This window comes from Coregonus lavaretus, assembly GCF_964263955.1.
Source record: "Coregonus lavaretus genome assembly, chromosome: 7".
NCBI lineage: Eukaryota > Metazoa > Chordata > Actinopteri > Salmoniformes > Salmonidae > Coregonus > Coregonus lavaretus.
The window spans coordinates 11,654,242-11,675,526 of record NC_139994.1 but is presented as its reverse complement, the minus strand read 5'-3'; the positions used below and the strand labels follow the sequence as shown (position 1 = coordinate 11,675,526).

The 21,285-nt window shown below is 42.6% G+C and overlaps 1 protein-coding gene across 1 annotated transcript; it reads left to right on the top strand.

The window, feature by feature from the left end:
- The first annotated feature begins 1,542 nt into the window (after nucleotides 1-1,542).
- Nucleotides 1,543-19,385, top strand: LOC311131721 (casein kinase II subunit alpha). Its single transcript, XM_084164828.1, has 13 exons — nucleotides 1,543-1,622; nucleotides 9,060-9,194; nucleotides 10,063-10,174; nucleotides 10,457-10,558; nucleotides 10,868-10,918; nucleotides 11,039-11,098; nucleotides 15,594-15,677; nucleotides 16,344-16,454; nucleotides 16,775-16,876; nucleotides 17,180-17,280; nucleotides 17,656-17,804; nucleotides 18,345-18,434; nucleotides 18,648-19,385. The coding sequence occupies exons 2-13, from the start codon at nucleotides 9,094-9,096 to the stop codon at nucleotides 18,761-18,763; spliced, it is 1,179 nt and encodes a 392-aa protein (XP_084020954.1). The 5' UTR covers nucleotides 1,543-1,622; nucleotides 9,060-9,093; the 3' UTR covers nucleotides 18,764-19,385.
- Nucleotides 19,386-21,285: the final 1,900 nt, after the last annotated feature.

Here is a 21,285-nt window from a genome sequence, read left to right as displayed (position 1 = left end):
CAGGACCTCCCCAGTGGCAGCGATGCAGGTAGAGTTGGGAGAGATGCTGTTAAAGTTAAGAAGACAACAGCTAGCCATGACATATTGGGTACATCTACAAGGACATAAGGTTACACATCCTACAGAAAAGGTGCTCCTAGAGTGCTGGGAACATGAACACAATCTGAATACAAGCTTTGGGTGGATAGGCAATTGCATGGCGAGAGAGATGGGGTTGTTTGGGAGGGAGTTTAGCCCCTCTGTGGTTCTTCCTGCTATCCCACCTTGGTTTCTCCCTCAACCAGTGATAGATATAGCGTTGCTTGAGAGTGTAAGAGATGTTGAGGAAGGAGTAGATTCAGTTGTAAGTGAACACTTAAGAACACAATACTATGCTTTCTTGAATATATTCACAGATGGATCTAAGGACCCTAAAACAGGGAGGACAGGAGCAGCTTTTAGTGTTCCTGAGTTTAAGGTGGCAGTGACGAAAAGAGCAACAGATAATTTATCTGTTTACACAATGGAGTGGTTGGCCATACTATTGGCTGCAGAGTGGCTGGAGGAGGTAAGGCCAGACAGGGTAGTCATCTGCTCTGACTCTTGGGCAGCACTGATGAGCTTAAATTCATGTGTGTCTCAGAGCAGACAGGATGTATTGTATGAGGTTTTGCAGTGTTTGTATTGGGTGAAACAGATGGGGGTATTTGTGATGTTCCTCTGGGTACCAGCTCATGTGGGAGTAGAGGGGAATGAGGAAGTGGATATTATTGCCAAGCAGGCTCTTAAACATTCTAATGTTGAGATGGAATTGTCAATCAGTAAAGCAGAAGCTAAGGGATTAATAAGAGCAGTGGTTAAAAATAAATGGTAAGAGTTGTGGAACAGGGAGAGTAAGGGAAGACACCTGTATAAGATCCAGGAAAAGATGGGAGCAGGGAGGTCCTCAGGCCGAGAGAGAAGGGAGAAAAGTGTAGTCACAAGGCTGAGGCTGAGACTGGGACACACAAGGCTAAATAGTACATTGAAAGTGGTGGGGAAACAACCGACTGGGAGGTGTGATCATTGTCAGGTAGCTTAGTGGTTAAGAGCGTTGTGCCAGTAACCGAAAGGTCGCTGGTTCTTATCCCCGAGCCGACTAGGTGAAAAATCTGTCTGTGCCCTTGAGCAAGGCTCTTAACCCTATTTGCTCCTGTAAGTCGCTCTTGATAAGAGCGTCTGCTAAATGACCTATTATTATTATAGATGGAGACAGTGGAACATGTTTTATTTCAGTGCCAGAAATATGTGAGAGAAAGGGAGCGATTGTTATCGAAGTAATGGGGTTGGAGAGCCAGGATTAAGTGAACTGCTAGGGAAATCGTCAGGGGATGTAGTATTTAATTATGTATTTAGTTTCTTTAGGGAAACGAGATTATTGGGTAGGATTTAGACCTTCACGGTCTCTGATCCACACTCCAGTCCAGTTAGTGGCGGTAATGCACCTTAAAGTTGGTTGCCAACCGCCATGTAAAATCCACAGAAGAAGAAGTGCAGACAAGCGCCACCCCGAGGAGTGGAGGTCTTGAGGAACTGTCTTCTTTTATCTCAAACTGGTTGCTGGAGTTCAGTGTCGCCATATTTTCATCCCGAAGCTCGGAGAGGTAATATACTGTATATTTGAATCGATTTTACCCCCGTTTAATTGCCCCTTTTTGCGTAGAACGCATAGGAATGTTTAGATTCTAGTGTAGCTTTCAACACTTGTTCTATCGCGCGCATGTTATCATCTCGTGGAATGGATGCGGTAGCTTGCTAACTACTGGGAGTTTTTTCCCCGGCCACGGCTTGCTGGTGAGCGGCTAACCTTAGCCAGTTAGCAAGGTACTATAGCTAACTATCTCTTATCGTTGTGTGGCAAGGCGTAAACCAAGGCACCGGGATAGAAATATGACATTCTACTCACGTAAGAATATTGAAGTAGCTAACACACACTAGCTTTAACATGACTGAAATCTCCAAATGTGGACATTTCACTATTCTGAACCACCGGTTTTAGCTAACCTGGCTATGCTAGCCTCGTCGATTAATCCCAGACCCAGATTTTATTTAGCTAGGAAAACCCCAGGCTTCTGGCCTGATGACCGTGTGGTTATCAATCAATGAAATTTGCTTTTTGGTAACAAGAATACCAATGTGATGGGGGTAGTGATAGCCTTAAATGGGTTTGAACCTTTTACATATATTTTTTAAAAATTTTAATCTATAGCTACTACTTTGGAACTAGCAAAGCGTTTATGAATATCTAGCTAACTAGCTAGATAGTTAACGTTAGCTAGCCGGCTAGTTGATGCTTCTATCAATAGCTAGCTAGCTAACGTTAGCTATAATTCTAGCCAAGATTAGTTGGAAAGCTATCTTTAGGGGTCTATTGAATTAACTTTTTATTGTGTGTTTTATTCATTTTGTATCTTGTACAGGTGAATGACCAACTCATCTAGATAGTTGGTTTCACATTTTGACAGCTGACATTCTGATGTTGAGTGTGAAGCTAAAGAGGACATTTTGTTGGAGACTAGTTAACGTTATCTTCCTAGCTAGCTACCTAGCTAATTTATGCAATGTCTCTTGTCTGACTAATATTCAATTAAAATAATACATCTATTGTTTGTATCTAGAAGCAATTAAATCATATGATTAACAGCTCATCAATTCCTTGAATGATCACAAGCTTGACTCAAGCGCTGGCTATGTGTAGCCTACTACAGGGTAGATGACTAAACTCAAATCATGGTGAAATAAGTTTCTGATGGAGTTGAGTTTAGTCAGCTAATTACAGGGGAATTCTAGCAAGTTTGCTAGCAATCTCTTGACATTGTTTCCTTTCTGTGTTCAATTAGGTCCAGCACTATACAGACAGTAATTTCTGATAGGGAAATTAAGGAAATGGAACCATGGTTCACAAAAGTAGTAGCTAATATGTTGGTATGACTCATGTAGGCCAATTTTAGGTGTCTGTGTTCCAGATCCCATCACATTTTTGGTCCATGGATCACTTCTTGGTTTGCAATGGTAGCTCCTCCACCTACCATTCAAGATGAATCCATGTTACCTGGGCATCTATATTTATCAGCTGCTATAAAGGTGTACTCTCAGGAATCATGTCTCCCATGATCATTAGGCTAATGCCCCTCTGCCCTTTTTATTGTTGAAAGCCAGCTGTTTTGCTATCTTATCTAGCCTATGCAATAATTTGATATTAATTGAGACAGTCTGTTTCAAACTTACAACGGAAATGTAATGTAGCCTATGTTAGATCTAGCCTAGGTCTCATGGTACTGTCCCAAATACTGAGATCCAGATCCCTTTGCATTGCTTTTTTATGTTGAATTTCTCTGGTATTTTAGATTTCACTCCCTATCGTTTATGTTTTCCCCATTTTTATCTATGAGGTGAACAAAGATCTGCCTTAGAAGTGCTGGCACAGGTCTTGTGACTGGCTCTAACTTTGAGAGGAGCGTGTGATCTGCAGTTATTTAGCTATGGTACTGTTTAACAAGACACCTCACTTTAAGGTAGTGTGGAGGCAAGGGTGTTGGAAAGGGGGCCTTGGAATCTCTGGAATGGTATTCTAACCAAAAAGTTATGCTGCAAAACAACAGTAGCTGTTGTTTCTGGTTCACCTCAAACAATGCACAAGTGTATGTTACATTTTTCTTATGCGCGGTGACTTTGGTGTTTGGTTTGAGTGGAATGTGTCTAGTTGTTTCAAGGTTTGGTATGTGAAGCCATTGTGATTCTATGTGCCATTGTCATGGTGTGAAGCAATATGGGTTTATGTGATTTTGAGTGTTTCCCTTTGTTGCAGTAACGACAGGTTAAATGCCAATGGAACAGTTATGAATAATATATTGTGTTAATATAAACATCTTCCAAGAACTAGCCTAACCTACATTTCCTTAAATGATTTCTGTAGCAAACTACTACTGACCTTTGTTATCATCGTGTTAATCAATTATGTTTGTGATGCTCCATCTTTAGCTTGTATAGGCCTTCAGGGTGAAATAAGGGTCAACAACATTCACAGCTGGAAAGGACAGAAGGGCCTGTTTTTTAGTGATGGGGGAAAAAATCTATGCAGTTGAATATTGCAATATTATTTGAAGATATTATAAATATATTTATTTCTGGGAGGCGCTAGTCTGCTTTTCCTGCGCCAAAACTCTTCTTTGTAAATAGTGAACCAACTTGTTTTCAGAACTGTTATTTCCATGACTGATCAAAATAAATGTTGTTTCTCTGCAACAGACATAGGCCTATAGTGAGCAGTATGTTTGGAACATCGAATCGCAATAAAATTGCAGTATCAAATCGCAACACATAGAGCTGTGATGCATAAAATTGCAATGCATATCGTAACGGCACCTAAGTGTCGTGATAATATTGTGTCGTGAGGTCCCTGGCAATTCCAACCCTACAGTCCTTATAGTGTACTGCAGGTATTATACCATTAGGTCTGCAGCACAGAATTCATTCTTCACACAGGACAGAAGGGATGTCCCGTGCTGTTGCTGTTTTAAAATGGCAGTGGTGGCACACAGTTACCATTTACCATTTACAGACAGACTTTAACATATGTTGCCTGAAAAAAACAATTTTTTTTTAGAGCTCAATTCATACAGACCCATTTTTACCACATTCTTGTCGGGATAATAAGCCTTTTATATCTCCCAGGCACATGCCGGCAACTTTAGGAGTGGGAGTAGACGTGGGCCGTTGTGGATGGATGTTTATTTTAATAAATCCATTGAATATAGACCATCACAAAGAAACATTATTAATTGGTTATAGGCAGGTCCTAAGAAACATAAAACTAATCATGTATTTTCAAAAGAATAGAATGGCTTATTTTGAGTTGAATCATGTTACTGGTCTGTGCAGCCTATATGCTACATGGCTGTTCCATGCACATTAAATCAATAGTTATTTTGTTCATTAAACAGACAAGACACACTTAGGCTACCCTGATTACAGTAAACACACATTTAATAGTATGCTAAGAATAATATGAAATACAACAGAATCAAATATAAAGGACATTTTTCCCACACAACTTGTATCATGGCAATGTGTGGAACCGCTGTCATATAAAAAAAGGTGATATTTTGAAACAGAGCCCAAGGCAAGCCCATACTTTTTTGATCCATGTTTCATCTCTTTCCTACCCTCACTCCACTTTGTTAGGGAGCAGGCGTAGGGTCTTACATTGAGCATCTTCATCATGATACCGATAGAAAATAATATCAATCTATATTTTCAAAGCTTTTGCAAGCTTTGTATGGAGCCAGATACCTGCCAAAAGGTTGAACGTACGTATCGTTAGGATCGTAAGAAAATCCATACGTAAATTGTTAGGATCGTTAAAAAAGCCATGTGTGAAACATGAACGTAAAATGTAATCTGTGAACATATAAACACCATGTTACGATTAGACTAACATTTAGGCTTGAACAAATCTTGTGTTGAAATTCTAACGTACAATAATACCTTTCAGAGGTTTGGCAGTTTCATCTCACCAACAAAATAAACGTACACCAAATGGCCTATGCGGAGTGCTATCCAAACAAGCATAACACAGTATAAAAAAGGAAGTCAGGGAAACCGGAAAGGGGTATCCTGCATGTTTTCAAGTTAAAATCTCCATTACTCCTCAGTTGAGTTTACTTCACATTTAGGTAGCTAATGTAATGGATTTGTTCGCCAGTGAAAGTCTAGATAGTACTAGCTGTATTATGCCTACAACAGTGAAGTTTCAGTCCGCTAGGTGTATCTCTACAGCATGGGCATATCTCTGGGTGACGTGGACATCCCCATGCATGCACCTTATCAAAATATGACTAATTAAATAGTGCACCATCCCATTTTCTGGGCTCTGTCTGCAATCATAGCCAGTAGTATATACCAGGAATAATGAAACAGAATAATAATAATAGATATTTGGTGAATCTATAAATGTTGTATGACCACTGGAGTCTTTGCCACTCAAAATATTTTTTATTAAATACTTTTATATTTATTTCGTCACTCAATCTTGCCAAAACATATTCTGTAGGAGGGGTTAATATGAATTTCAAATAATTGTGCCAAATTTCTTCAGCCTCCTGAGGTTGAAGAGGCTCTGTTGCGCCTTCTTCACCACACTGTCTGCGTAGGTGGACCATTTCAGTTTGTCAGTGACGTGTACGCCAAGGAACTTGAAGCTTTCCACCTTCTCCACTGCGGTCCCGTCGATGTGGATAGGGGGGTGCACCCTCTGCTGTTTCCTGAAGTCCACGATCATCTCCTTTGTTAGAACTGTCTTATCCATTTGTTATTGAAATCCATGTTTATTCAAAATGATCTAAATTCTCCAAAGTTCTTTAGCCTATCACTTTAATAATTCAATGTTTTAATTTAGGCCTGTCCAAATAAAAAATAGGCCTTCAACTTGTAGGCATTGCAATTTAGGGTACTGGTGTCTTGTGGAATAATTGTAGAACTCTATTTGTGTTTTATAACTGTGTTTATTATAGGGCTCCCCTTTAAAAAGAGACCCTAGCTCACAGGCCTCTAAATACATTTAAAACAAAATAGTTGAAGAAGCACAGGCAGTGGCTGATGGGGAAAACAGACCTGGCAATAAGAATGGTCTATAGATGGTCTTGACCATTTGGGACCCCTTGGCTATTTCACTCAGGACAGGTTATAGCCAAGACTTAATCAATATTTTGTTTTGTCTCATTTATTGATATGGATATAGCCTCTGCGTGATGGGGTTGTGCAACGCAAATGGCTGTAACAAGCCTACATACAGAGTGGAATTCAGTAATACAACAGTCAAAATGCCTAATATAAGGCCTACAGTCCGTGCTCCCAAATACTGGAAAAAGTGTGATTCATTAGGTTACATGATCACCACAATAGCCCCACGCGGCTATAAAAAATTAATTATGCAATTATATGGCCATTAAATAACACAACAGCATGGCATATTTAGATAGCGGAATAGGCCTAAATCATATTGACTTTCTATTTTGCAGCTCAGTCTGTTATTCTAGACAAGGTTCTTCTGTGTCTTTTATCATTCTCACACAAGTCATTTGCTGAAGGCCCAAGCATGTATTACGTCATCTACTGGTATAACGTCGTTATTAAATGCAGTTCTAAAACAAGGACTATACTTTTTATTTTATTTTAATGAAACCGGAAGCTACAAAGCAACTCTAAAGTCTGGGCTAGAGTTGCTTGATTGACTAGCTAACTTCGGTTCATGTCCTTTGCAGATGACACATTACTGACAAAAGTTTGTAGGCATACAAAAGATCTGTAACCGAGGAAAGGGAGACGTAAAGTAAGAATTGAACGTGTAACTCTTCATTCATAGGGGTTGTACGTTTACAGATCTATTTTAACGTTTATGTTTCATGTTTCACACATGGCTTTTCTTACGATCCTAACAATTTACGTATAGATTTTCTTACGTTTGATCTTTTGGCAGGTATCTGGCTTTGCCTATATGTGATAGAGCAAAATAATGGCCTACACTTGATTTATTTGATTTAGGCTACATTATTGCATGCTAAATGTTTCTGATCAGTGATAGATAAGAAAATGAATAGATGAGCTATACCATCTCCACTTATTTGCCCAGCCAGAGAATTAATCAAATATACAGACGGAGATTCAGTGAAACAAAATCACATTTATTGAGTCACAGGCTTTTGGTCGGGAGTAGGCCTAGGCTACTAAATGACTGCGAGTGAAGAGCAAAATAATCCACTTGTAAAACTACATAACGTGCTGGCAAAATGTTTTGATCAGTGCTAATAAATGAGCCAACTAGACAAGATGATTATGAGCAGCCCTCAGCTCAACTTGGTTAACATCTCCACAGCCTAGTTGTAAACTAACCAACATCCAAACAGAGATTCAGTGAAAATAATCATCTGACATTGATTGATTTGATCAAGACCCCAGGGTTGTCTCAAAGCAGCGCTGAAACAGTTGACCACACGTGGGTAGGCTATTGTTTACATTGTATTATAACAATATTGGATGACTGGGCAGTTTCAGTAAGCAACAAGTTGATGCCTTCCATTGCATTGGCATACTTTATTCCAGTATTTTCCTAATTCAGTGATTATTTATTCCTGCAGTAATTCGTTATGGATCCGTCCAGTTGTGGTTAAGAAAGTCATGCATGTGGTGGGCTTTGGGAAGAGATGGGTGAAGTGACTAACATGCCTCGCAAAGTTTAGAACTGCCAGGATGATCGTAGTAACGGGCGCTGCTTAGCAACCATCAAGAGCTTAAGAGTGTAGTGCTGCAAATGCCACCTCAGCATTACGGCTACATTTCATACTAAGCCGTAGGCAGAACTTTTCCGCAATCGTGACTAGGTTGGTTGACGTAAATAAAAGTAGAGGCTTTGTCGCTGGCAATACCTTTCATATAAAGAAAAGTTGGCAAAAAGTTGGCGGGAAAACATGTTGGTTTGAAAGGTGTGAGAGTGTCAACACCTTGTAAACGGCTACGGTTTCTAGTGGCATGTAATGCTAGCTGGGAAACACAATGCATTAATTCTGTTGTTAGGCTAAATGTTGCGTTAACCAAACTTGTAGTATGGTCTTCTTTTTGGCATATTTACATGTAGCTAGAGGCCATGTTTTTCCCTGTTCATTGATTCAGTAGCAGAAATCCAATTGGCACAAATATTAATGAAGTTATCCTGCTAAATAATAAAAAAATCACAAATTGTTGCCCAAATAACCGCCCACATGGTGGCCGTTTGGAATGGATAGGATGAGGTTCTACAATGGGCCGTGATGACAGAAACACCCCCGTTTCATATTGCTCCACACTATAGCTCAACTTATAGTTGATATAGGTGTCTGGACTCAAAGTAGGTCACAGGATTCATCATGCCTTTAGCCATGTCGATACAGCCAGTGAAATGCATCATGGGAGTGCAGCGGCTTCACAGCTCTGGTCCATCCATGTTAGTGTGTGTGTTTCTCTCTCTGATGCATTTCTATGGTCTTCTTCTCTGCCCTGACCCGCAGGTCCTGAGGAGAGAGCCTTTGCGTCCACCTGAACATGTCTGGCCCGGTCACCAGTCGATCCCGGGTTTACCCCGACGTGAACACACAGAGACCCCGGGAGTACTGGGATTACGAGTCACATGTCGTGGAGTGGGGGTGAGCTGAGCTAGCCATCAAGCCATCTGATTGGTCCGCGGCAGCAGCACCACATCCTTACCCCATTCAGTGTCAGACACTACAACACTAAGGGAGAATCTCAATTGCATACTCCTCCATCTCAAAACCTATTGGAGGAGGTCAGAGGGGAGGGACCTCTGGCTTTCGCATTCAATGGGTTTTGAGAAAGAGGCGAAGATTCTTCCTATGAGATTTAGCTATGGCATGCGCCCCTATATGGGCCATGTTCAGCAACGGCACAACGGTGTGGAATTGTAGTGTTCAGATAGAAATATATGAAGTAGAACAAACGTGCCTTCCTTATCTCTCCCGAGTGGCGCAGTGGTCTAAGGCACTGCATCGCAGTGCTAGCTGTGCCACTAGAGATCCTGGTTCGAATCCAGGCTCTGTCGTAGCCGGCCGCGACCGGGAGACCCATGGGGCGGCGCACAATTGGCCCAGCGTCGTCCAGGGTAGGGGAGGGAATGGCCGGCAGGGGATGTAGCTCAGTTGGTAGAGCATGGCGTTTGCAACGCCAGGGTTGTGGGTTCAATAAAATAATGTATGCGCTAACTGTAAGTCGCTCTGGATAAGAGCGTCTGCTAAATGACTAAAATGTAAATGTATGTAGAGTAAGGAATCACGTCAGCTCTATTCATCACATTTCTATCTGCAACATTCCACAACATTCTATCTACAACATGAGCCTGGTGCGTTGCAAATTGCGTTCTAATTGAAAACTTGGAATGTGCCAGCTTTATCATCACGTATCACAGTGTTAACTATCTGTTGGTGGAATCGTGGGCTTATCTGTCTTGACATTGTTGTGAATATTACTCAATATTTTATTCTCTGATCTGACCCTCAGGAATCAAGATGACTACCAGCTGGTGCGAAAGCTCGGCCGGGGCAAATACAGCGAAGTGTTTGAAGCAATCAACATCACAAACAATGAGAAAGTAGTAGTCAAAATACTCAAGGTACTGGCTCTAGACTGAGACCCAGCGTGTTTCTTTCAAATATATATTAAAGGTATTTAGATAGTTGGAAACAGAGGAGGAGACAGGCAAGCAGGAATAACAGTAGGAACGGTGGACACGGGGATCAAACCCCGGTCTCCAGTGGGGAGAGACATGTTAGGCTTTCTATATTGGCCCTCTAGGCTTTCTGTATAGGCCTTTATATGATTTCTGTGTTCTGCTCACAGCATGGTATTTCACAGAAGCACTGTCAAACATTGTTCTTCTCTTGTGCCCCAACAGCCAGTAAAGAAGAAGAAAATCAAGCGAGAAATCAAGATTCTAGAAAATCTGCGAGGCGGCCCCAACATCATCACACTTCTAGACATCGTCAAGGATCCAGTGGTCAGTTTCTCCACCTACCAATAATACATGCCATCATGCTGCTCGGTACATATCATATGACATTTTGGGTACCACTCTCGCTGAAAATCCAGCCGAATCTAATGCATACAAGATTTTACTTGCTAGATATTGCTGCACTGTCGGAACTAGAAGACACTACACTCGTGTCTTAAAAAGAGAAAACATCTGCTAACCATGTGTATGAGACCAATACATTTGATTTGCATCCGCTATGTAATGATTTTACTAAACATATTTGGTCTGTGTTTTATAAACATTTCAAAAACACATTTTGTCCCATCATTGCAGTCTCGGACTCCAGCCCTGGTTTTTGAACACGTTAACAACACAGACTTCAAGGTAAGTAGCATCGCTCTCATTTGTTTCCATTCAAAATGGAAGCCTTCGCTTTGACCGCACGTCTGTTATATCCCTCAGTGGCGTTCTAGTGAAATGTGTTTTGTTTTTATCTTCTTGTAGCAATTATATCAAACGCTATCAGACTACGACATACGGTTCTACATGTACGAGATCTTAAAGGTAAGACCTGCAGGGGGGGGTAGCCAGCCAACGAACGGCTATCCATTTAAAGTGCGTATATGCAGAAATATGTGTATATATTTCTTAATTCCATTCTTATACTTTTTAGATTAGTGTGTATTGTTAGATATTACTGCATTGGTGGAGTTAGGAACACAAGCACTTCCCTACACCCGCAGTAACATCGGCTAAATATGTGTATGCGACCAGTAACATTTTGGACACACCTACTCATTCAAGGGTTTTCTTTATTTTGACTATTTTCTACATTGTAGAATAAAGTGAAGACATCAAAACTATGAAATATCACATATGGAATCATGTAGTAACCAAAAAAGTGTTAAACCAATATTTTATATTTGAGATTCTTCAAATAGGCACACTTTGCCTTGATGACAGCTTTGCACACTCTTGGCATTCTCTCAACTAGCTTCACCTGGAATGCTTTTCCAACAGTCTTGAAGGAGTTCCCACATAGCTTAGCACTTGTTGGCTGCTGTTCCTTCACTCTGCCATCCGACTCATCCCAAACCATCTCAATTGGGTTGAGGTCGGGAGATTGTGGAGGCCAGGTCATCTGATGCAGCACTCATCACTCTCCTCCTTGGTCAAATAGCCCTTACACAGCCTGGAGGTGTGTTGGGTCATTGTCCTGTTGAAAAACAAATGATAGTCCCACTAAGCCCAAACCAGATGGGATGGTGTATCGCTGCAGAATGCTGTGGTAGCCTTGCTGGTTAAGTGTGCCTTGAATTCTAAATAAATCACAGACAGTGTCACCAGCAAAGCACACCCACAACATAACACCTCCTCCGTGCTTTACCGTGGGAACTACACATGCGGCAATCAGCCGTTCACCCACACCGTGTCTCACAAAGACACAGCGGTTTGAACCAAAAATCTCAAATTTGGACTCCAGACCAAAGGACACATTTCCAACGGTCTAATGTCCATTGCTCGTGTTTCTTGGCTCAAGCAGGTCTCTTCTTCTTATTGGTGTCCTTTAGTAGTGGTTTCTTTATAGCAAATCGACCATGAAGGCCTGTTTCACACAGTTCCCTTTCAAAGTTCTTAAGTTTCCGTATAGACAGACCTTCATGTCTTAAAGTAATGATGGACTGTTTCTGTTTGCTTATTTGAGCTGTTCTTGCCATAATATGGACTTAGTCTTTTACCAAATAGGGCTATCTTCTGTATACACCCCCTACCTTGTCACAACACAACTGATTGGCTCAAACGCATTAAGAAGGAAAGAAATTCCACAAATTAACTTTTAAGGCAGCACACCTGTTAATTGAAATGCATTCCAGGTGACTACCTCATGAAGCTGGTTGAGAGAATGCCAAGAGTGTGCAAAGCTGTCATCAAGGCAAAGGGTGGCTGTTTGAAGAATCTCAATTATAAAATATATTTTGATTTGTTTTAACACTTTTTGGGTTACTACATATGTGTTATTTCATAGTTTTGATGTCTTCACTATTATTCTACAATGTAAAAATAAAGAAAAACCCTTGAATGAGTAGGTGTGTCCAAACTTTTGACTGGTAGTGTATATGTATGTGTGTCTGTCTCAAAAAAATGTATTGCAGCGGTGGCAACAATTTTGGAGGGGAAGCACCGCTATAACTGGGGGTGCGTCCCAAATGGTACCCTATTCTCTATAGTACAGAGCCCTGGCCAAAAGTAGTGCACTATAATGGAATAGGGTGCAATTAGGGACGCACTCTGGGTGAGCGGAACGGGCGCTTCTCCAATCTCCCCTGATTGAAATAGCCTGAGGTAGAGGTCTTCTCGGGGCCAAAAACTTGTACCCGAGGACAATCAGACCTAGATCAGCTTCAAGTCACAGCACTGTTTACATACCTTAGCTGCTGTAGTCCTGCACAGTGGATACCCCTCCCCACCCCACCCACGTCTACACACTATCCCTGTCACCCCTCCCCTCCCACGTCTACACACTACCCGGCACCCCTCCCACGTCTACACACTATCCCTGTCACCCCCTCCCCTCCCACGTCGACACACTACCCCTCCCCTCCCTTTTCTGTCCAGTACACCTGCCACTTTTACAGTAACTATAATGTCTCAAGCATAGTATCCACCTGGTACTGGACTGTTATGACATGTTAGAGTGGAGGCAGGCTGCATCAATGACATTTAGGCCTGACATCGGTAGGGTATAGGCCAGTAACTTGCATTTACCGCTGAGATTAGACTACATTCTGATGCACAGTTCCTGTGCTGTATTTAGGACATGCTATAGAGCTTTAGGGAGGACTAGGGTGGGGAGCATCTAGTCAGTCTCTCCCACTGGGGAGGCGATTTAGCCTAGCTGCCGCAGTGTTAATTTTGGCAGCTGTGTTTAGATTTAGTTTTAGTCTTAATACCTTTTTAGTCTTGGTCACATTTTAGTAATTTCATCCTTCGTTAGTTTTTAGTTATCAGTCAACTAAAATGCTGGACAATTTGTCTAGTTTTAGTCACAGTGCATTTTCTTCCCAATTAATTAATATTGACCTTTATCGTCCATCATGGGCACAATCGGATAGCGTTGTCCAGCTAGGTCTACTATCCCTACATATATCTTAGCTGGCAACATTGATATTGTGGCAGATTGTAATAACCATATAGGCTATAAAGCCTTCGCTACAGGTTCAACAATTGATATCATAACTGTTGGAGGGGGGGTAAATAACAGTGATTTCAATGAAAAGTGGAGGATCTGAGCTTTCCAAAAATGCTAGAAGTATTGCTGTACTCTTAAAATTCTGCAAATAGCATTTTGTTTTTCCAATCGGGTAAAAGGAACCACAACTCGCATTTCCTCGAGAGTGGCAATACAGATGAATAACGGCGCACGTGGCAAAATAGAGCTTCTCATGTGATCAGTGCAAAACTTGCCTATATGAAAGCAAATATTATCAGACATTGTTTCTAATTGAGGTACGTTGCAATTGAAGTGTCCTGGCTGCGCATCAGTTCAAAAGAGAGGCGAGTGATTGAAGTGACCTCGCGGGAACTGTGTGTGTGGGAGAGTCTGCTTTGCTCAAGCAGCCCGCGCAACTGAAAGACGTTATCAGCCATTGAGAGGATTGCATTAAATATTCTGAGATGAAAAGTAATTTTAAAGAGTTATTTAGTAATCGTTTTTTTCCACGGCGTCTTGTTATAGTCATTCGTTTTTGTCAGGAAAAATAGGTAGTTGACAAGTATTTTTCATTGTAGTTCTTGTTGACTACTGCTGAGGGCCTCTCTTCACTGTGGCAAGCAGAAACCCTGAGCAGGGCAGGCGAGGGAGAGGCAACCCATATGGAGGAGACGTGTTAAAGGGATGAGGCTTTATCTGAGTGGACAGGCCTGACACATTGTGTCTCCCTCTGTACTCCCAGCCCAACCCCTGCTCAGCCAGGAGTATTTACACCACAGCTGCTCCTCACGCTGGTGCTTTTGAACTAGCTACAGGAAAATAACTATGCCTGAGACTTCATCAGTTTATTTGTATTCAGTTGTTTACACTGTAGCCTGGATGGATGGATGAAAACCTGCTGGTTTTATATTTATTTTTATATAATTTTTCAGCATATACCACATTTGACTATCTCTGAGGACAATTGGTAGATACTGTACTTTTGTTTGTCTTCAGCATCTTTCTCGTAAACACACCTGATGTTTAAAAGATCTGTCTCTATAAATGGCTGGCGGTGGATTACAGTACTATGGTCTGTCTCAGTGGTAGCAGCCAAGCTAAAGTGTGCTAAGCAGGATCACGGAAAAGCTCTCCCCAGCCCACAAGCACGGAAAAGCATCTGCTCCCGTCTTTATCCCACTGACTTGGCCTTCTCACATATCTGGTGCGCTCTCTCCCTGGCCTCACTGATGTAGGTGAAAGATCAGCTGAAGGAGCTGTCAGAGATCAGGAATTAAGGATAGGAATCACGATCCATGGTTGTTAGCCTATAGAATAGTAGTGATCCCCAATCATGGGACAAAAACCTGCAGCTCTCTAGGAGTAGGGTTGATGAGGATCACTTGCCTGTGGTGTTCACGTTTCATCTGTGCTTTTGAGTACGATTATTGTATTTAAAACGGACTATTATTAAGTCAGTTTAAGTGCTGTACACTGTGTGTAGGGCTATATGCTGATGGTGGGAAAGCAAATCAATCATTACACCATCACCACCGATGATACTTAATAGGTGTGTTGGCCAAGTATTTTCCATTATGTTTACGTCAGTAGGACTTAATGCAGCCATAAAGATGACTGACAGGACCATTCTCCCCGCTTAATTGGCTAGGATACGTGAGAGGGATCTGTTATCCGCCTGAGAACACCGTGGCTCTGTTCGGTTGTGTTCCGTACACACACAACTGAAGAAAGCGCTCTGAACTTCGCTCTGAACTGTTTTCCGTTGCACAACTTTCTGCCTCTGTGTGTCCTAGTTAACATGAACCAGTTCCCAGCTGTTTCTGCTCTCCTCTCTGTTCCCACCCACAGGCCCTGGACTACTGTCATAGTATGGGCATCATGCACAGAGACGTCAAGCCACACAACGTCATGATCGACCACGAACACAGAAAGGTACTGGCCTATTTCTCAATTTTCCCTCCCTTCTTTCCCTGATTGGCTAATTTGCATGTGGTCACCAAGACCAATTTATGGGCAGAGTATTGCCCCACAGTGTGCGGCTGTTGGGTTTAGTTGGTTCACGAAGCACCCCGGCTCATCTGTGATTGGTCCAATTGTGACATACAATGCATTTAGCCAATCGTTGAGCAAGGCACTTAACCCTAATTCGCTCCAGAGGTGCCATACTACTATGGCTGACCCTATAAAACAACACATTTCACTGCACCTATCCGGTGTGACAATACACCATCTTTTTTCTTTTTTTTACCTTTTCATTCAGTTGGTAGGATAATTCATGTTGCCTCCTGAGGTAAGATGCATTTCAGAGAGAGTCTTTGGTTTATTTTTCTAATATGAAATCATGAATAATCTTTATTTACTAAGGTTTGGTCCCCCATTGTGACTAGAAAGTGTAGAAATCTAATGAATAAATGTATTATTTATCTGATTCTGTATACACAAATATACATTAATGTATTCCACCCACACGCATATCTGCTAAATTTCAGACAAAATCTCCTGAGCGTGTTCGTATGATCTATCTTTATGACTATAAAGTCCTGGCTGTTTGATTCTAGTGAGATGTTTTTAAAGTAAGTGTTGATTGGTTGTTTCTAGCTTCGCCTTATAGATTGGGGTTTGGCAGAGTTCTACCACCCTGCTCAGGAGTACAATGTACGAGTGGCGTCCCGATACTTCAAGGGTCCAGAGCTGCTGGTCGACTACCAGGTCAGGCAGTCCTCTGCTATCTGTTTTTAGAACATTTTGTTCTGATGCCATTCCCTGTTGACTGTGTCCTGATACCATTCCCTGTTGACTGTGTCCTGATGCCATTCCCTGTTGACTGTGTCCGGATGCCATTCCCTGTTGACTGTGTCCGGATGCCATTCCCTGTTGACTGTGTCCGGATGCCATTCCCTGTTGACTGTGTCCGGATGCCATTCCCTGTTGACTGTGTCCGGATGCCATTCCCTGTTGACTGTGTCCGGATGCCATTCCCTGTTGACTGTGTCCGGATGCCATTCCCTGTTGACTGTGTCCCTGTATAGATGTACGACTACAGTTTAGACATGTGGAGCTTGGGATGCATGCTGGCCAGTATGATCTTCAGGAAGGAGCCTTTCTTCCATGGACACGACAACTACGACCAGGTGAGAGCTTAGCCACCCTATCAAATCAACCAAACTAAATATCAATCAATTTCATTGTATTTGTATAGAGTGCTTTTAACTAAAATATTTGTCAGTGTTTTAATAGTAACCTGGCCTTAACCCCCAAAGTGAAGGTAGAATATTACTTTATTGTCCCGTGCGCACACATGTCCAAATGGAAATGTGTGTACTGCTTTATCCTAACCTCTCTGATACACACTTCTAGTAGTGGTCCTAGTGATGTTCAGACAGCAGATGCTGCCCCCCAGTGTTTAATGCATGTCAGTCCCGTTTGCTTTGCAGCTTGTACGGATCGCAAAAGTCCTGGGCACAGAAGACCTTTATGACTACATCGATAAATACAACATCGAGCTAGACCCACGGTTCAACGACATTCTGGGCAGGTAGGTTGATCTCAAATCTCGGAAGTTGTTAGTGTTGCGTCTATCTGTCAGTGTGTTTGAAGGTGTCCGTTTGAGCAAGACTAGGCATAGAATCACACAATGAGTAGTTATGTGGGATGCAAGATGATTTGTAGATCAGCGATTCAGCACATTCCCAACTGCAACACACTCCTCACTGTGTGACCATTTATGCTCTGTCATTCCCGTAAGCGGTGGGAGAGGTTTGAGGAGAGGCTGTGTCCATGTTGTATTGTCGCTGACCATTTAGTCTCTTTTTGTTACCCAGACATTCCCGTAAGCGGTGGGAGAGGTTTGAGGAGAGGCTGTGTCCATGTTGTATTGTCGCTGACCATTTAGTCTCTTTTTGTTACCCAGACATTCCCGTAAGCGGTGGGAGAGGTTTGTGCACAGTGAGAACCAGCACCTGGTGAGCACCGAGGCACTGGACTTCCTGGACAAGCTGCTGCGCTACGACCACCATGCCCGCCTCACAGCCCGGGAGGCCATGGACCAGCCCTACTTCTGTGAGCTGCACCTCATTATCCATCTCTCTCACACACACTCACACCATGGACCAGCCCTACCTCTGTGAGCTGCACCTCATTATCCATCTCTCTCACACACACTCACACCATGGACCAGCCCTACTTCTGTGAGCTGCACCTCATTATCCATCTCTCTCACACACCATGGATCAGACCTACTTCTGTGAGCTGCACCTCATTATCCATCTCTCTCTCACACCATGGATCAGACCTACTTCTGTGAGCTGCACCTCATTATCCATCTCTCTCTCACACCATGGATCAGACCTACTTTTGTGAGCTAGCACAGCAGTCACTCACAGTTTAGCTTTAGCGCTCTGGCCATGGACCACCCCTTCTGTGAGCTTTAACGTTACCTCCCTGTTATCCAGAGTTCACGTATCAGTTTCTCCACAAAGTCGACACTGGACTATATTGGACAGTCATGCATCTCTGCACGCCGTTTGTGTATTCAATGACTGCTATACTTTTGTGCTATGTTTGCTTGTGTGATTGTCATTGAGTTTGTCTCTCTGTCAGACCCCATTGTGAAAGACCAGGCGAGGATGGGCTCTACATCAGGGCTGTCGACTGGTTCTACCCCAGTCAGCTCCTCCAGTATGATGACAGGTAACACACACAGGGTCTGATGATGAGGTGTCTGCAGGGGTCTTTACAGTATGTTGCTCTTCTAAAGAGATGATTCTACAGTTGGCAAAGGAGGATGGTTATTGATAGAAAGTAGTATCAGTTCTTGTGTGATAATTTGCTAATGGAGGAGGTCCCCAGCCACTGCCTCTGATGCTGTTTAAAAAAATATATATTTTCATTTCTCTTCTCTAGGTATCACCTCCATGTCCTCGTCGCAGCCCCTGGCTAATGTGGCAGGCTCTCCTGTGATCTCCTCCCCCAGTGCTCTGGCCACTCAGGTCCCAGCCGCCGCCGGGGCCCAGCCCTGAACGGTGCCCGGGATTGACCCACTGCCTCTGTCTGGCCCGGCCTACCCGGCAACAACCATTTTTATGTTGAGTATAACAAAGAATAAGATATTAGGTTCCCCTTTTTCTTTTTCCATACAATAATTATATATTGACATCCGGGCGCACAACAAGAGGGAGAGAGCTGCGTTCATTCGTGATGACGGTGTCTAGAAATGCAACTACAATGTAGAAAGTAAGCAAAATGGATAATAAAATTTATTTTATATGTCCCTAAAGTACATGTTTGTTTTGTTTTGAGGTTGTTTTCTATAGGTCAGAGGTTGTTGATTTTTCTAGTGTTTTTTTTGTTTTGTTTTTTTAATCAACCGTTAGTGGTCACATCAAATGACTCATGGGCTGCTTGTAACATTTAGTTAAATTCATTTTCTGTTGTAAAAATTTTCGTCATTGAATTTCTCTCAATAGAACGGCACCCCCGGTTTAGTTATTTTCAATGTCATCCGTAATGTTTTTATCATGAGGCAGTTTCGCAATGATTATGCTTGTTATTTAGTTGTGGCTATTTCAGGCTTATTGAACGAACATTTTGTACAAGAGTTACGGTGACACATGACTGTGTTTATAAAATGTATTCAATAAGCCCATGTTGTTTTTACTACACCCAGTGCACAGTTCACTCTCTAGTTTAAGAGACTTCACTGACCCATTTGTTTTGTTGACTTGTGTTTGAAGCCGAGATGGAAAGTAGAGACCATGGAGGAAGTCCAGTGGGCTTGATAAGAGGCTTAAGTTTCTCAATCTGCTTGCTGAGTTGCTTACCTTATGGAAAATGTAGGTAAGGAAAGCACCCAGTTCGAATAATTAATCAAGGAGATACATGTATGTAGATCCATCAATGAGACCAGGAATGGAATCTCTAACTCTGTAGCTAAAGGGGTATACTGAGTTCCAATTCTGAGATTCAATTTGGTTAAATAGATTCAGAACCGGGTGAGTTAGGGCTGTATTAAATCCATATTGCGGAAGTTCAGCGTTAGTGTGATTTTAGAAATTTAAAGGCAATGCTCCCGCGTTAGCGGAGACTGCATTCAGGGTAAATGCTGCATATGTCGGCTCAATCAGAAATTACCTTAATTTATATTGCGAAATCCGTAACGCTTCAGCGATCCAGATTGAATAGAGCCCTTACTGTAAGCAATGGCCTGAAAGGCTGCAGCTGAAACTGAGTTCAGTATCTGTCAGGTAGGACTACGAGTGACCACACCCCCAGGGTTGTGTTCAGAAGGGAGCAAACATTTTGAAACTGGAAGATATTATCTGAACCGGTGCAATATGAACACAGATTTTCGTTTTCCGTTGCCAAAAGATTTGCTTCAGTGGCCCCTACTGAACATTACCCAGGTGGACACATGAGAACCTGTAGATTTGGTCATGTCAAGTGGAAAAGACCCGGCCCTCATGCAATGCTGGCTCCCTAACAGTGGGTTCATTCAACAGCAGTACATCTAATCTATTAGATTGAGTACTGCTGAGGGGGTTTTCCCTGCTGTGAGTGAGTCACAAGGAGGATAGTGTTACAAAGTAAGTCCTCTGGTTCATTTGATACAGACAACCTTTACTGGTTGAGGAGCAGAGCACCCACCTAGATCTCATTGAGTGCTGGGTCCACGGGTAGCTGCGGCTGTGGCCCAAATAGCACCCTAATTACCTAGTGTCCTACATTTGACCAGGACCTATAGGGGGATCAGGTTGGCATTTGGGACACAGCCTGGGAATCCAAACCCAACGTAGTCTGGATTCCCACGCTAGCCCAGAGGCGCCCTACCATCTGGGGAAGGTTAGGAAGGGAAACACGGCCCAGGAACCATGGGGCCTTGGTCCTGCCTGCTGAGGTGGAGGAATGGGGGTGACGTGGAGGGCTGAAATATGTGTGGGCCCCTATACAGACAGGTGAGACTACGTTTTTTGACTTATGTGTTGACCTGAAGGAATGGGCTTTCAAGAGCTCTGTTTATACCAGGTGCTAACTGCTGTCCTCATCTTGTCCATGTTCTGATTGCCCACATTTTGAGTTAAATAACTGATGGATTCCCACTAGATGGCACGGCCAAAGTCAATTTGCCATCGTAAAAATTAATAAACAATGGGCTGGATTTGACTTTGTGGCTGTAGTAACTAGTGACGACACATCTAGAGGCAGCTGGGGACTAATTGATTGGTTGGATGAAAGCATAGTGGGCAGAGCTTTAGTGAAAGGTCAGTGGGAGGAGTTTACAGGATGTCACCTGTGCAACTGGAAGCGAAACAACTCCAGATAACCTTTACTCCACACACAGACTCATACAAAGCTTGCCCTCCATTTGGCAAATCTGACCTTAACTCTATCCTCCTGATTCCTGCTTACAATCAAACAGGAAGTACTAGTGACGCGCTCAACACGAAAGTGGTCCGATGAAGCGGATGCTACGCTACAGGACTGTTTCACTAGCACAGACTGGAATATGTTCTGGGACTCATCTGATGGCATTGAGGAGTTTACC